The sequence below is a fragment of the Nannobrachium achirus genome, assembly GCF_963921795.1.
Source record: "Nannobrachium achirus genome assembly, chromosome: 9".
NCBI classification, from domain to species: domain Eukaryota; kingdom Metazoa; phylum Chordata; class Actinopteri; order Myctophiformes; family Myctophidae; genus Nannobrachium; species Nannobrachium achirus.
The window spans coordinates 24,317,968-24,332,303 of record NC_137818.1 but is presented as its reverse complement, the minus strand read 5'-3'; the positions used below and the strand labels follow the sequence as shown (position 1 = coordinate 24,332,303).

General features: G+C 42.6%; 1 protein-coding gene across 1 annotated transcript; it reads right to left on the bottom strand.

Annotated features, from left to right (window-relative positions):
• Positions 1-294: 294 nt before the first annotated feature.
• Positions 295-13,097, bottom strand: LOC308291355 (acylamino-acid-releasing enzyme). The gene is made up of 20 exons (XM_080733349.1): positions 12,804-13,097; positions 11,206-11,341; positions 10,178-10,253; positions 9,510-9,585; positions 9,162-9,271; positions 8,933-9,067; positions 8,463-8,554; positions 8,052-8,089; positions 7,661-7,843; positions 6,133-6,227; positions 5,899-5,950; positions 5,083-5,177; positions 4,834-4,966; positions 4,521-4,604; positions 4,283-4,363; positions 4,074-4,162; positions 2,448-2,641; positions 1,295-1,397; positions 587-693; positions 295-460 (listed from the first exon to the last, which is right to left on the bottom strand). The coding sequence occupies exons 1-20, from the start codon at positions 12,931-12,933 to the stop codon at positions 361-363; spliced, it is 2,109 nt and encodes a 702-aa protein (XP_080589475.1). The 5' UTR covers positions 12,934-13,097; the 3' UTR covers positions 295-360.
• Between the last annotated feature and the right edge of the window lie 1,239 nt (positions 13,098-14,336).

Genomic DNA, 14,336 nt, shown 5'->3' with positions numbered 1-14,336 from the left:
ATCTTAAATATCCTTCTGTTGAAATAAATTCCATCAAAAAGTTATTGTGGAAAATAGTGAGAAGAAGAATCTGCAAAAAAATGGTACAAGATAGTGTGTGTGTGTGTGTGTGTGTGTGTGTGTGTGTGTGTGTGGGGGGCAATATGTTTGACCAAATATCTCATTATGGATATTGTGATGAATATACATTTTATTTTCAACTTGAAAAAACATTTAAAAAATAGACGATCTACATGCAATGTGTATAAAAAAAGGAAATAATTGTAAAATATGTCATATCACAAAATCCCAGATGATGTCTAGTCTTATGATATATTGCCCAGCCCTAGTGTGTGTGTGTGTGTGTGTGTGTGTGTGTGTTCAGAGGTGTTGCTGCAGCCACAGCACAGTATTGAGAAAGCAGTCAGCCTGTGTGTCCACTCTGGCCAGAGAATGTCCGTCCTCTGGAAACCAAAGCACCCTGGAAGACACACATCTGGAGCTTAGAACGCATCTCCTCTCACAGTGATTGGCCTTTATTCATTCCTGTTCCTGTTCCATGTAAAACTGATGCTTCGTTTGTGGTGAAAACCGTTAGCCGTCCTACCTGACAGGTGAGTCCCGGCTCCTCAGAACTCTGTAGAGCTCCACTCCCTGGTGAGGAGACACTCTCTTGTCTTTGGCCCCCAACATCAGCAACACTGGTACCCTGATCTATATCAGCGCAAATGTAGGAAAATTCTCAGTTGGAACTGTTACCCCTGCGACCCGATTCCGGATTGAAGATGAATGGATGGAAGGATAGGTGAGTGGGTGGGCGGACCACGCTCATGACACCATGACTCAGCAATAACCATATCAGGAGATCCCAATGCTGCTATGCCCAAATATGGAGTGTGGCGTCTAACCTCAATCTGTCTTCATGGCCTCAGGCGCAAACAAATTAGTCAACTCCATATGGTTACAAAAAGGGAGGAATGCCTAATTGCCCATATATGGGCATATACTGATGATATCAAGGATCTCCATACATGGGCATTAAAGGGACAAGGACAGACAGATACAGAGGTCTCCATATATGGGCTTAAAAAGAACGAGGCTAATTATATAGCTAATATATATACAAAGTTCAATCGATCACTGAATCATGAATGGATTTTGAAGGAACATGCAACCAATAGGTTTCTGAGGAAGGCATGTACGCCAAAACAATAGAGAAGATTGCTTAACAAACATTTTTTTTCTTGTGTGTGTGTGTGTGTGTGTGTGTGTGTGTGTGTGTGTGTGTGTGTGTGTGTGTGTGTGTGTGTCTGACCTGGGCAGCGTGTGTGATAGGTGATTTCTCCAACATGGCAGCTAGAGCTTCAGCTGTAGGTATCTGGTCATATGAATACTGTATTCCCACACAGGAGTAACGCCTGGAGAGACAGAGAACAACACAGTCACACACACACACACACACACACACAGCCAGATGGAGAAAGAGTGGCACAAAGAAGTAAAGAAAGCTGGATGTGTGTGTGTGTGTGTGTGTGTGTGTGTGTGTGTGTGTGTGTGTGTGTGTGTGTGTGTGTGTGTGTTAGGGCTGTAATCTAGCCCTGTTTTAGGGATTCGAACTTCGGGGGGTTTTTCCGAACGGACCATCGAACCTTCGATGTTCGATGGTCCGTTCGATTGAATAAAAACCAAACAATCGGACCATCGAACCATCGAACGTACTGTACCTGTTTTATCCATTGAAAACGCGTGGATGCGTGACCGCATTAACACCTAGGCCAACACTTGGACAATCCAACCCAATCGGAGAAAATGTTGCGCAGTTTGTTGACGAACAGGCTCAATGTATGATGGACGGATGATGATTAGACTTGGTGACTGCGTCGGAGCGCGTCGCGTTTGGGCTGAACTGGTCTCGATGTAACAACCCCAGAAATCGCATTATAGATCCTTTAGGGGGTTGCAATGAAAATCCATCTTTGCTCTTGCTTAGGAGAAAGGCTGTTTAATCTTTGGGTGCATGGATGGGTGTTCGCTGTTCAGAGCACACACACACGTCTGTCTCTGCCCAGCTCAGCTGCTCTCACTCTACTACTGTCATCAAGCGTGTGTCAGTGAGGCTGGTTCGCAGCCCCAAACCGCTCCAAGCTGTTCTGGTGCATTTTATAACTACTATAACGGTCACCATTAACTGTTAGTGTCGTATTTGGCTATCTCTACTACTGTGATATTCTGAATAGGCCTATCACATTCTGATAATTATTTTTCGTGTAATTTCGAACTTCGATTGCCAATGTAACGAACGAACGTTCAAATTCCCGAAGGTTCGCTTGCAGCCCTAGTGTGTGTGTGTGTGTGCGCGCGCGCGTGCGTGTGTGTTCGTGCGTGTTTAGTGCAGCACCAATGAACCAAGAGGCAACCAAGAAGAAAATGCCTGACAAGTTGTGAGTGTATGTGTGTGTGTGTCTCACCAGTCCACTATATCACTGGTCCCCAGTAGAGTAGCAGCATTAATAACAGGGTTCCTGGCCACACACGCTCTGTAGAAGTTTGGGTACTGACCAACCAGATGACAGCAAAGGAAACCACCGTGGGATCCACCAATCACAGCCAGGCGGTTGGGGTCAAGGGTCAGGTCGCTTTGCAGAGCAGTATGTACTGCTCGCTGGGAAAAGGTAATCAACCAGTTACAACAAATATTTTCCAAACACATGGCAGCTGGGTGATACAGTAAAAACGAAGAGGACTCAATAAAACTAAAGTTTTATACTCAATAAAACAATAGTTTTATTCCGTGTAGTGACCTTCATTCAGCAAGGCTCTGAATGTTAACAACAAACTCTGAGTAAACCAGTAAGACTCCCTAATCGGGAGATAAGCGACCGTTGGTCGCTTATCTCCATAAATAGGCCAAAAAGTAGTTTGTGCAAAATCGTCCTGATGGTGGCGCTAGATGGGACAGATGCGTTGTGATTACATGACTGTAGAGATACTGTGTACTGGTGTGCATGATTTTAGGGCAAAATCTGTAGGAGCAGGGTGACTGTAGAGATACTGTGTAGTGGTTTGTGTGATTTTAGGGCAAATTCTGTAGGAGCAGTGTCCAAAAATGTGTTTTTTAAAAATCAGCCAGATGGTGGCGCTAGATGGGACAGATGCATTTTGATGACATGACTGTGTAGTTATGAACAATAGCTAATGTATACAATTGAAAGTGAAAGAGATGACCTTTTTAACATTCCAGCATTTACAAAAGCAGTTTCTGTTAGCTAAAGGGTGGGCATCTGTATTTATGGTTGCTAATATGTGGCTATTGTTCTGAGGTTTCAGCAATGATCACCTGACACTTAAGCATGGAGGCTCATCCTTCCTGGACTCCCTGGTGTGAAGGGGTGTGTGTGTGTGTGTGTGTGTGTGTGTGTGTGTGTGTGTGTGTGTGTGTGTGTGTGTGTGTGTGTGTGTGTGTGTGTGTGTGTGTGTGTGTGTGTGTGTGTGTGTGTGTGAGAGAGAGAGAGGACAGTGGCAACATTCCTTGCCACTTGGCAGGTCACACATTATGTTTGAGAGAGAGAGAGAGAGTGTGTGTGTGTGTGTGTGTGTGTGTGTGTGTGTGTGTGTGTGTGTGTGTGTGTGTGTGTGTGTGTGACACAGAGAGAGCAGCCCCGTTGGGGTGGTCATTTGGTCATTTTTGCACATTTGGTAATTTTTTACACCTGGGGGTCCCCCAGGGACCTGGGGGTCCCCGAAACTCCGGGGGTCCTTGGAGGTTGTAGTTTGGCAGGCAAGGAGTGTGTGTGCAAAATCTGGCATGGATCGGGGCAACGGTTGCAGAGATATGAGCAGGGCAAAAGTGTGACGTGTGACGTGTGACAGAGGGAGTGACGGAGGGAGTGACGGAGGGACAGCCGGTGGAGGTTTGGATAGTGTGCAAGTAACTGCGACCTACGGTCGCAATAAAACATCTGCTACCATTTACAGTTCTAAAGGTGATGCCTACCAGACACACACTCAATACCTATCCTCTGGGAAATTAAATTAGATTAAATCAGAGTTTGTTAAAATAAATAAATACAATACCTGTTCATATAAATACATACATGCACATCTTTCACATCCTGGTTACCAATCTGACCAATCAGGGATAAGATGCCGTCCTGACCGAAGCCCGTAGAACCGCGGTAGTTCACTGTAGAAAGAACGAGAGAGAAAGGTGATCAGTGGTAAAATGTTCAAAAAGGTGTGTGTGTGTGTGTGTGTGTGTGTGTGTGTGTGTGTGTGTGTGTGTGTGTGTGTGTGCATGAGATACCCATTAGAACAGCAAAGCCCAGTTTAGCCAGTCCAGCTGTAGTGACATTCCACTCTGCAGGGAACTGGGAGTGAGGACCGCCTGAAATTGTATTCGTTATTGCGTTATTACTTAATGCAATAAGTGTTAATAAACACTTTATCATAATCACAATAATAACTCCTACTGTTAAGGCACAGGGACAATCTAAAAAGGAAAATCTTAAGATAAATAAAAAAGTAGAAAATGTGATAGTGACCATGGATGAAGACAATGAGGGGTATCTTCGCTCCAGGGAGAAGATGACAAGGCTTGACGAGTACAGCACCAAAATCTAGACCAGCTACAGAGAGAGAGAGAAAGAAAGAAAATAGCATCTTAATAGTAATTTGTGTGAAGGTCTTAAACTGTGTGTGTGCTTGCGTGCATGTGTGTGTCAGGCTCACAGTAGTGTATGTTGTCTTCCTCTGGTGTGGGGCTAACATCCAGGCGTGTGCGCGCCTGTGTGTGTGTGTGTGTGTGTGTGTGTGTGTGTGTGTGTGTGTATGTGTGTGTGTGTGTGTCAGGCTCACAGTAGTGTGTGTTGTCTTCCTCTGGTGTGGGGCTAACATCCAGGAGTGTCCAACCCAGGTCAAGGGCCACCGCAGGCTGCTGCAGGATTGTCCAGCTCACACTCTCACCTGCTGATGGGAGGAAACCCATCCTCTACACACACACACACGAATAAGCAAATTATCCTATTTTTTCAGTGTGTATTTTTGCATGTACAGTATGTGCCGTATGTATTTCTGTGTATACTGTATATATACACAGGTACATACCAGAGTTGGTGGTGTGTTGGGACTGGAACAGTTGACCACCATCAGGTCCTTCTGTAGTGTCAGTAGTTTCCAACTGCCATACACTGCACTGGGTTCTGTGTGAGTGTGTTGGGGGGGGGCACACAATACAAAGATATATGGAGGGAAAGAGAGAGGGGATTTAAAAATGAGATATTTTAGGCTTTTATTTATTTTTTCTGTTTTTAGGATCTCAACATTTTGAAATATAAAGTCACCAAAGCCATCCATGCATACTGTATGCAGAATGTAATTGCCAAAGACAGTGACACTCAATCCAAACAGGGACTTCTATTTTGAAACCAGTTAGGAGAGATGCCTGGCTTCTCTCTGTCATACCTTCCACTTCCTGTCTTCGGCGATGTTGAAGATGAAGATGAAGAAGAGGTGGAGGTGGCGGTGGCGGGGGAAGATTATGGGGAGGAGAAGGAGAAGGAGGAGGAGGAGAAGTCGGGGGAGGCTCTGAAACAGGAGTTGCAGGACAGAATGACGGGATGAGGTCAAAGTGTGGAGTGGGGGGAGGAAAGGGAGCGGAAGGGAGAGGAGGAGAAGGAGAGGAGGGGAGGGGAGGAGAAAGAGGGGGAGGAGGAAAGGGGAAAAAGGAAAGAGAGGTAGCAGGACAAGGACGGATGACAGGAACAGGTGGTGCAGAAGGATAAGTGAAGCTGAGAGGAGAAGGGTAAAACTGAGGAGGAGATGGGGGAGGAGGAGGTGTGATAGAAGGAGGTGGAGGAGAGATGTTAGGAGGAGAATGTGTGGGTGGATGAGGAGGAGAAAGAGGAGAGGACGGTGTCTTACTATCGGAGAGGAAGGAAACTGTCTTTGTTTTCCGGTCAAACACGAAGAGATCCTGTCAGAGAGAGAAAGACAGACAGACAGACAGACAGACAGACAGACAGACAGAGAAATATTAATTATATGTACTGTTTGTAGAATTAACATGATAATGTGAGATTGTGTGTGTGTGTGTGTGTGTGTGTGTGTGTGTGTGTGTGTGTGTGTGTGTGTGTGTGTGTGTGTGTGTTTGTTTACCTTGCGGTTCCTATTAGCGCTACTGAATACCACTCTCTGACTGTCTGTGGACCAGCAGCACGTAGGCAGAGCTTCATACACACCTGCGAACTGACCTGGTGACAGGAAAAGGAAATTAAATGGCGTTATGGCGATTAAGCGTCACGGGTGTATTGATTAATCGAATTATCGATCACCAAAAAATCTATCTAAATGGTGTTTGAATGTTTGTTTTTCCATAATAATAAAATCAGACCGTTTTTGACTGCTGGGTAAACATGTGAAGCAATTTCAAAGCATGATGTTTGATTTCCAACCACAATCATACACAGTTTGATGAGGAAATGTAGGGGGATACACAGGAAACAAATTCACTGTTTTATGTCTGTTATCTCCCTCTTCTGATGAAGAGAACTGCAACAACGTGTTAACTACCATAAAGATGATGGCACATGGCACATCCAATATTGTGCACCGACGGCTTAACCCATTTAGTGCTCCAGACATGAACGGGTTAAATGTCCAGTGCGCCTTTCGCCTGCTCCGTCCGCGGCCAGTCTCTTATTTTGAAGGCCAGAAGTCGATTGCGCAAACATTTCCTGTTTGATGTCATGACGTCATTCACCGGAAGTGGTCATCTTCCCATGCGGTTGGAGCAATGGCGGATCGTTCCCTTTCAGCTTGTGTTATTATAGCGAGAATCTAATGCCATCCTTGGCTTCAAAAGTGTGATAGACCGTCGGCTACCATGTTAAGGGATTACTATTTTGTGCACGTGGATCCGCGATGATGATGAATCGGCGAGGCCGATAGTGCCAGCACTTTCCAACGGACCGTATGGTAAGCTTGCCAGCTTTACTGTATATACAGTATATAGCGCGAATATACTCGGGATCGGCACTCCGAGTACTCGAGTATTTTTCACGAGTATTCTCGGGATCGGCTTTAACTTTATGGACATAGTCAACCAGGGTCAAAATGTTTAATTGGAAGAGCAGGGAGGCTACCTTCAACCACTTCACTGCGTATGTGCTAGTTATATTATTGTAATAACATACTCTATCATACAGATAGCTTAAAATAAAGTTGTATTCATACTAATAAGTCCCAGATTGTACCTTTAAGCAATTACAATAATGTATTTGTTTCTTATTTATGGTCTTATTTGCACAGATTAATCAAATAATTAACAGATTAATCGATTAGGAAAATAATCATTAATTGCCCTACTAAACAATAAGTAAGTCTTGGAAAGCAATGGTTTCTGATCCCTGAGGCCCATACTGTAGTTCAGGAGCCTAGTTCCGGTTTCTGAAATAGTATAGGCGTGAGGCAGCTTGATGTCCAAGTACACAACCTAAATGCTAGTAGGTCGCAGGGACCCCAATGTAACCTATGATGCTGAATGCCAAGAAGGGAGGCTTTGGGTACCATTTTTAGAGCCTATGACTCTTATTTAACCCTCACCTCCCCGTCTCAGGGCAGATACTCTAACCACTAGTCAACTGAGCTGTGGGTCCTAATAAGCGATAGCACAGACGTGACCTACCTGACTGTGGTCTGTTGACTACATCCAGGAGTGTAGAGGTCTTCCTGCTCCCCAGGTCTAAGAGCTGCAGGCTCAAACATTGGTTGTGAGGTCCAAACACGCTGCCCTGGAGGTAGACCAGACACGTCCTGTCTGGACTCAGTCTGGGACAGGACACAGACATGTTGTCCACCGACAGACACTCTGAAAGAGAGACATGGAGATAGAGAGACAGAAAGAAAGGGACAGCAATTGACTAGAGATACATACCAGCAGTAGTCTTCTACTGCTGGCCTCTATGTACAGTATGTGTGCGTGCCCATGCCACTACTACATTAGCTACGTTGCAAGCAAGAAAACTTCTAGCATGTTTGAACACGAGTGAACAATGATAAAGAAGGTCTAAACTCACCACAGCGTCCATCCAGATCGACTCTGAATAACGCTGACCTGAATCAGGATAAAGGTAGAAAGGTCAATACACACTGCAATGTAATAACCAAGTTTCACTCATTTACAGAAATGTCTGATCAATAAATCAAGCTCAAAAACTCTAATTAGGTGGTCAAAGGTCAATGTCAATTATTGATGAACACATTGTTAAAGATTCCTCAACTGATCATTGCAGAAGGTTGAGGTTGTTGCATTTGAAAGCTTGTCTCATGCCAGGTCTCTTCCCTACAAGTTTCCTAGATTACCTAAGACAATCCTGTATGTACATGTACACCTCTAGGTTGACCTTGTTTTGCAATGCATACTGAGCCAAAACAATATTTGACTATGGAGTGGGGACTCCTAAATGCATGTAGCAGGACTCTCTAACCTGCGGTTGGAGCAGAACTTGAGGCCCAGCCTGAAGGGTTCGTGCCACCAGCCGACAAACACCACAGACTGACTGTCTGGTGCCCATAGAGCCTGGATGAATTGTACATCAACATAAACATAAACACACACACACACACGCACGCACGCACGCGCACACACACACATTTTTTTTTACTATTGCTTTTATTTATATTGTAGAGCAGAGGTCTTCAACAAGGGGTCCTCCAAATCTTAATAAGTATTGACGGTTCAAGTGGTTAAATATCTGAAAACTTTACATGAATCCAAAATACACTGATGATTGTGCTGTCAAACAATGAAACTATATGGAATCTACTGTATTAAAATGTTGTGGGGGTCCCTGCTTCATCTCTCTCTCAACTAAGGGGTCCTTGGCCTGAAAACATTGAATAACTATTGAATAACTGCAGCTATTACCGTGCTGTGCAGCAGTGTGAATGTAGTTACCTGTCCAGGGGAGACATGAGGCGGGATGCCCTGCAGTACGCTGACCGTGCCTGTCACCAGGTCCACCACACACACCACTGGGACACTCTTACTGGTCAGACCTTCACCCCAGTCCTCACTGTACACACTCCTGTCCTGCACAAAATAATCTTTCATATGCACATCTGACATCGGTCAGGCACTATTTAGACGTGTGCTAATTCTGCTGCGAGTGTGTCCATTGTTTTACCTTATGACCTGTTGATTCTCCACCATGTTGTTCCGAGGAGCTTCTGTTCTTCTCAGCTACATACAACAGCCTGGTCTCACAGTCGGACCACGACAGACAGCCAAACTGGGCTGGATGGGGGGACACCCTTTAGAATGTCATCATATATACAGGTATATGGATCAGCTACACACACACATACTCAAATACAGTACCGCGCCATGTAACTATGATGACAGCAATACTCGCCCTCTCTCTCTCTGTCCGTCCCCCCCCCACACACACACACATAATGTTTTGGTCCATTGATTTTAATGTACTCTGTATGCATTCAACCTCTGGAAATAACAAAGTCTAATAAAATCTCACCATCGTCATACACTCTGCCATGTTTGCTGAGGGCAGTAAGGTCGAGGCACTTCCTGAGACCCTGGCTGTCCCATATCTAAACAATAGTAAACAGAGACAAGAAAGTGAAACTGCAACAAAAAAGGTTTACTTTTCAGACTAAACAGGTCATGTGGACAGAGAAACTGTCAGCAATGAAGAACGGGCAAGCTAGACTTTTACTTTGCTAGAGGGGAAATGTGTTGGGCATACAGCTATGATATACAACTGCACTACACAAAACAATGACCTGGTCCTTCATGCTTCACGTCAATACAGAGACCATTACACTTACAGGTACACATATCACACAGCAGGCACATTCACATACATGTGATCAAAGCATTAATTGACATTAAAGGGATAATTCACTTTCCAAGCATTTTGGGTCATTTTATCGTCTACTCAGGCTTTGTGTGTGTGTGTGTGTGTGTGTGTGTGTGTGTGTGTGTGTGTGTAATAACCCTTTATTATCTTGTTTCTTTATCTTTGCGGTACAGTTTAATGTGTCAATTTTCAACCACTCCCTCAGTGAATGAATGAATCAATGAATCAATCACTCAATCTTTCTCAAGCCAGCACAAAAATCCATCCCTGTAACAAGCAACCCTTTAATCCTCTAACTGGATATTAAAGTCTCTCTTCGTTACCTCTAGGAGCTGGTGACCGGCTGTTTCTCTTACAACAGCCCTCAGTCCTCGAACAGGAGAGTATCTTCTCAACAACCTGGTAACAACAGGAGACTATCTCATTCTCAATAAAAGGGATATATATTCAGAGTATCTATTCAGTGACGTGGTTACAACATTAGAGTATCAGCTCAGTAATCTGGTAACAACAGGAGCGCATCTATTCAGTGACCTATTACAACAGGAAGCAGAGGAGCAAATCTCCACATGGAAAACATAGCCTACGTGTATAAAATGATCAATATTTAAAGTGTTCACATTATCTATGTCCTATTTTACAATAGATTATTATGATAATAATGCTGGATTAATGTAGGCTATATGTACAGGTATGCATGTACATAAATAAGTATACATACCACGTACTATATGTATCCATGCATGCATATTGTAATATACTTTTAATTTCTTTGTATGGGAGAGTGTTTTCTGCTGGTGCTTCAGTCCGAGTGTATCAAAGGGTGCGTTCGGAAATGCGCACCGGGTGTGGTTAGGGTTAGGGGTTAGGGTTAGGTTTAGGCATAGTTTTACTGAGTTTAAGGTTAGGGTTAGGGTTGAGTTTAGGCATAGTTTTACTGAGGTTAGACTTAGGATTAGGGTTGGGTTTAGGCACTCACTACACTGAGCACACACCCGGTGCGCATTTCCGAACGCACCCTTTGATAAACTCGGACTGAAACACCAGCAGAAAACACTCTCCCTTCTTTGTATATCGTCACTGTCGGACAGAAACCTTTTATTTCCAAGTTTCAAATTTGTTAGTTTTTTTGCAAAGTAGCCTAAAGCACTGCTTCATCTGATATGGCCATCACACAAAAGTAGTGAAACCAGCACACAACCGTTATGTGCTTGTAGATTGGCTGTTTTCACTAGTTTAAATCATTTTTAAAATGATAAATACAAAACAAACGGTTTTGGACATACAAGGTTTCCACCCTACAACGACGAAAATCAGTAGGTCGTTGACATGTCTGTGGGTGTCTACTTACTCTCCCTGTACAGGTATACAGGGACTTGGTGGCAGGACAGTGCTGATAGTCTTGTGGTCAGTGTTGTCTGTTATCACAGTCCAGTGCTGGCTGTAGCGCAGCCTTGAACCTCGGACCAAATCAGTCTGACTCCACTCTGCACAAAATATATAATTTGTTTATTTGTTTATTTGAAAAGGATCCCCATTAGCTGATGCCGTAGCAATCAGCTAGTCTTCCTGGGGTCCATACAAGTCATATTGCAAATACATAAAAAAAAAAAAAAAAAAAAAGCAATACAATAAAACTACAACAACATTACATTGCATTAATTCACATTTGCACATTAATATGATATAATAATAATATATATAATAATTAATGAGCACAAACAGCAGATGCCATATCATAATTATGCATTGGCACAACAGACTGGTTTTGTGAATACTTTACAGTCTCCCAGACTACTACAAGCCTTGGATCAAGATTTATTTGATGGATTCTTACATTTTGTGTACTAGAATCTATCTATCTATGACACACAATGTCAGAATCGACAACAGCAATGTCCAAATGTCTGACAGCCTGTGTCCAAGCAGGCTACGGCCACAGTAAAAGCATCGCTAGATAATGTATGGCATGTTTGTGTGTAGCTGTAGCCTTGGTTCAAGACTATCATAGATGTATTTTATCGATTTGGACATTTGCATATCTATGAAAGTCAGACTCTATAAAATACATTATAGTCTGTGACTGGGACTTCCCAAGGAAGGCTGCATGTGTGGAGTCACTGACAGTGTCACAGTGGTGTAAAACTGTAGTGAAGTACAATTTTGAGGTATTTGTACTTTACTTGAGTATTTCCAATTTCGAATACTTTTACTCCACTACATCTCGGATCCAAATATTGTACTTTTAGGGTGCCCTCACACCAAAATACCTAGAGTGGAATCCGCCAATGCATTTCAATGAGAATGGAGCGTTTTTTGCAGAAATCCTCTACTGGCAAAAAAAAACACTCCATTCTCATTGACATGCATTGGCGGATTCAACTGGGTATTTTGGTGTGAGGGCACCCTTACTATACATTTAGGCTATTTGAAAACTTTAGTTACTTTGTTTTAGATATTTATTACATTACAAAAATGACCCACTTCAACCTTTCTATCTACAAGCTCACAATGGGTCGCGATGCAACACATGAGCTTGAAGATCTGCTATTTTAATTTGAAAACTTGAAATGGGACATTCTGCATAATGAGTATTTTTACTTTTGGTACTTTAAGTATATTTTGGTGCCTGCCTATACTTGTCTTTTTTGTAGCTGCTTTTACTCAAGTACATTTTTAATTACGGTCTACGGACCTTAATTTACTTGTAACAGAGTGTTTCTACATTGCAGCATTGAACATTTGAGTACTTTTTCCACCAGTGCAGTGTCAGTGTAACCTTTATGCAATGATTATTACGAGGCAGCAAAAGCCTGGCAGTGGCGCGTTCCGAAAATAGCGGATCTAAAAGCATTGATGCAATGCAATGCACTGCGGGGTTGTTGTAAATCTGCTATTTTCGTTGTGCGCTCGGCCGCTTCTATTCGGTTGGATCAGTCAGCCGCTCACCTGCGGTCACAGTGAACACTCTCTGTCCGTTCACTTGTTGTTGGTCCGTTACGTTGGCGGACAAGGGTGACGGCAACCCGCTGCACTCGGCGTACACAGCACTTATAACTCGTGGTTCCGTCTTTTCCATGTCTAGAAGTTACTAACGTGCTATTTCATGCAAATTCTTGCAAGTTAATCAACAAGTTCCTAGAGCACATTCAACAACAGCTACTCCCGGACACAGACAAGTGCAAAGACACGCATACATTAACAATTCGCATATTACAGTACCGTTACTTTTTAAGCGCTGTGGAAGAAAAAATAGCAGCGATTGGGGCAAAGTTTGTTAATGTATTCGTGCCAGACTTCCCCCTTTCCTGGCTTTGATTCAAAACGTATCGACAAACATTTCACTATGCAGCGCCTCCATGTTGGTTCCAATGGACGATACCACTTTGGTCCCACTGGGGTGTAATTACACACACTGGCCACACGGGGATAGGACAACTCTGCCATTTATTTTAAACGAATTTCGACCAATTTAAAACATTGATAAACATATACAGATCCATCTAAAAAAGGATAGTGTAAAAGTAAATTCTCATGAAACTTTCTTATATTCTAGAAATCTAGATATATTGCACATGCAGTGAATTATTCCAAACCTTTTGATTTTTTTTTCCTTTTTAATGGCCTACTAACACATGCATATCTAGCTCAAAATATTTTACACAGACCACTCACGCAAGGATTTATAATAGAGAAATGTCAACCTTCTGAAGTCAGAGTTGCTTGAAGTCCAGTGGGAAGTTTCCGCAGTCAGTTATGATTTTGGGAGCTGCCATCTGCAATGCTTTTTTACACAATATTCTACATTTTTTAGATGGATCTGTATATTCATGTGTGTATAAATACACAAACATACACAAACTTAATGTGTATATATACATTCTATTATAGAGCTTTTAAAGTGATCCCTGACTAATACGACAAATATGTCTTAATACATTAAATTGTGCTCTATAACTACAATGTAAAATTAAAAACACCTTAAATATTTTATTTCTTCCAGAAATAGCTAATCTTTCACTCAGTAGGGGAAATGCCTGTCGCAAGTTGATGTCATAAATGTCATGTGTCATTTTTATGGCATGCATGTGCAAAAAAACAAAACACAAACACATTTGAAATATTGATTTGATGCTCATATTAACCATAGGAAGTATTACGTTTGTTTTTATTTTCACATGCATGCCATAAATTCCATAGGGATAGATCACACTTGACATTTATGACATCAACTTGCGACGGGCATTTCCCCTATTGAGTGAAAGATTAGCTATTTCTAGAATAAATAAAATAATTGAGGTGTTTTAAATTTTACATTGTAGTTTTAGAGGACAATTATAATGTAATAAGGCATATTTGTCGTATTAGTCAGGGATCACTTTAATAACCTGCACCTTGTTTCAACCTCACATGTACAGTACACATATACCTACTACTTTTTGCACCTTGTCACAAGTTACTCATGTTAAAAATCATGACAAT

Coding starts and splice junctions, on each gene's coding strand:
- LOC308291355 (XM_080733349.1), bottom strand. CDS start 12,933: ATGGAAAAGACGGAACCACGAGTTATAAGTGCTGTGTACGCCGAGTGC. Junction 4,967..5,082: donor CCAACACACCACCAACTCTG/GTATGTACCTGT, acceptor GTGTGTGTGTAG/AGGATGGGTTTCCTCCCATC. Junction 4,364..4,520: donor CCTCATTGTCTTCATCCATG/GTCACTATCACA, acceptor ATACAATTTCAG/GCGGTCCTCACTCCCAGTTC.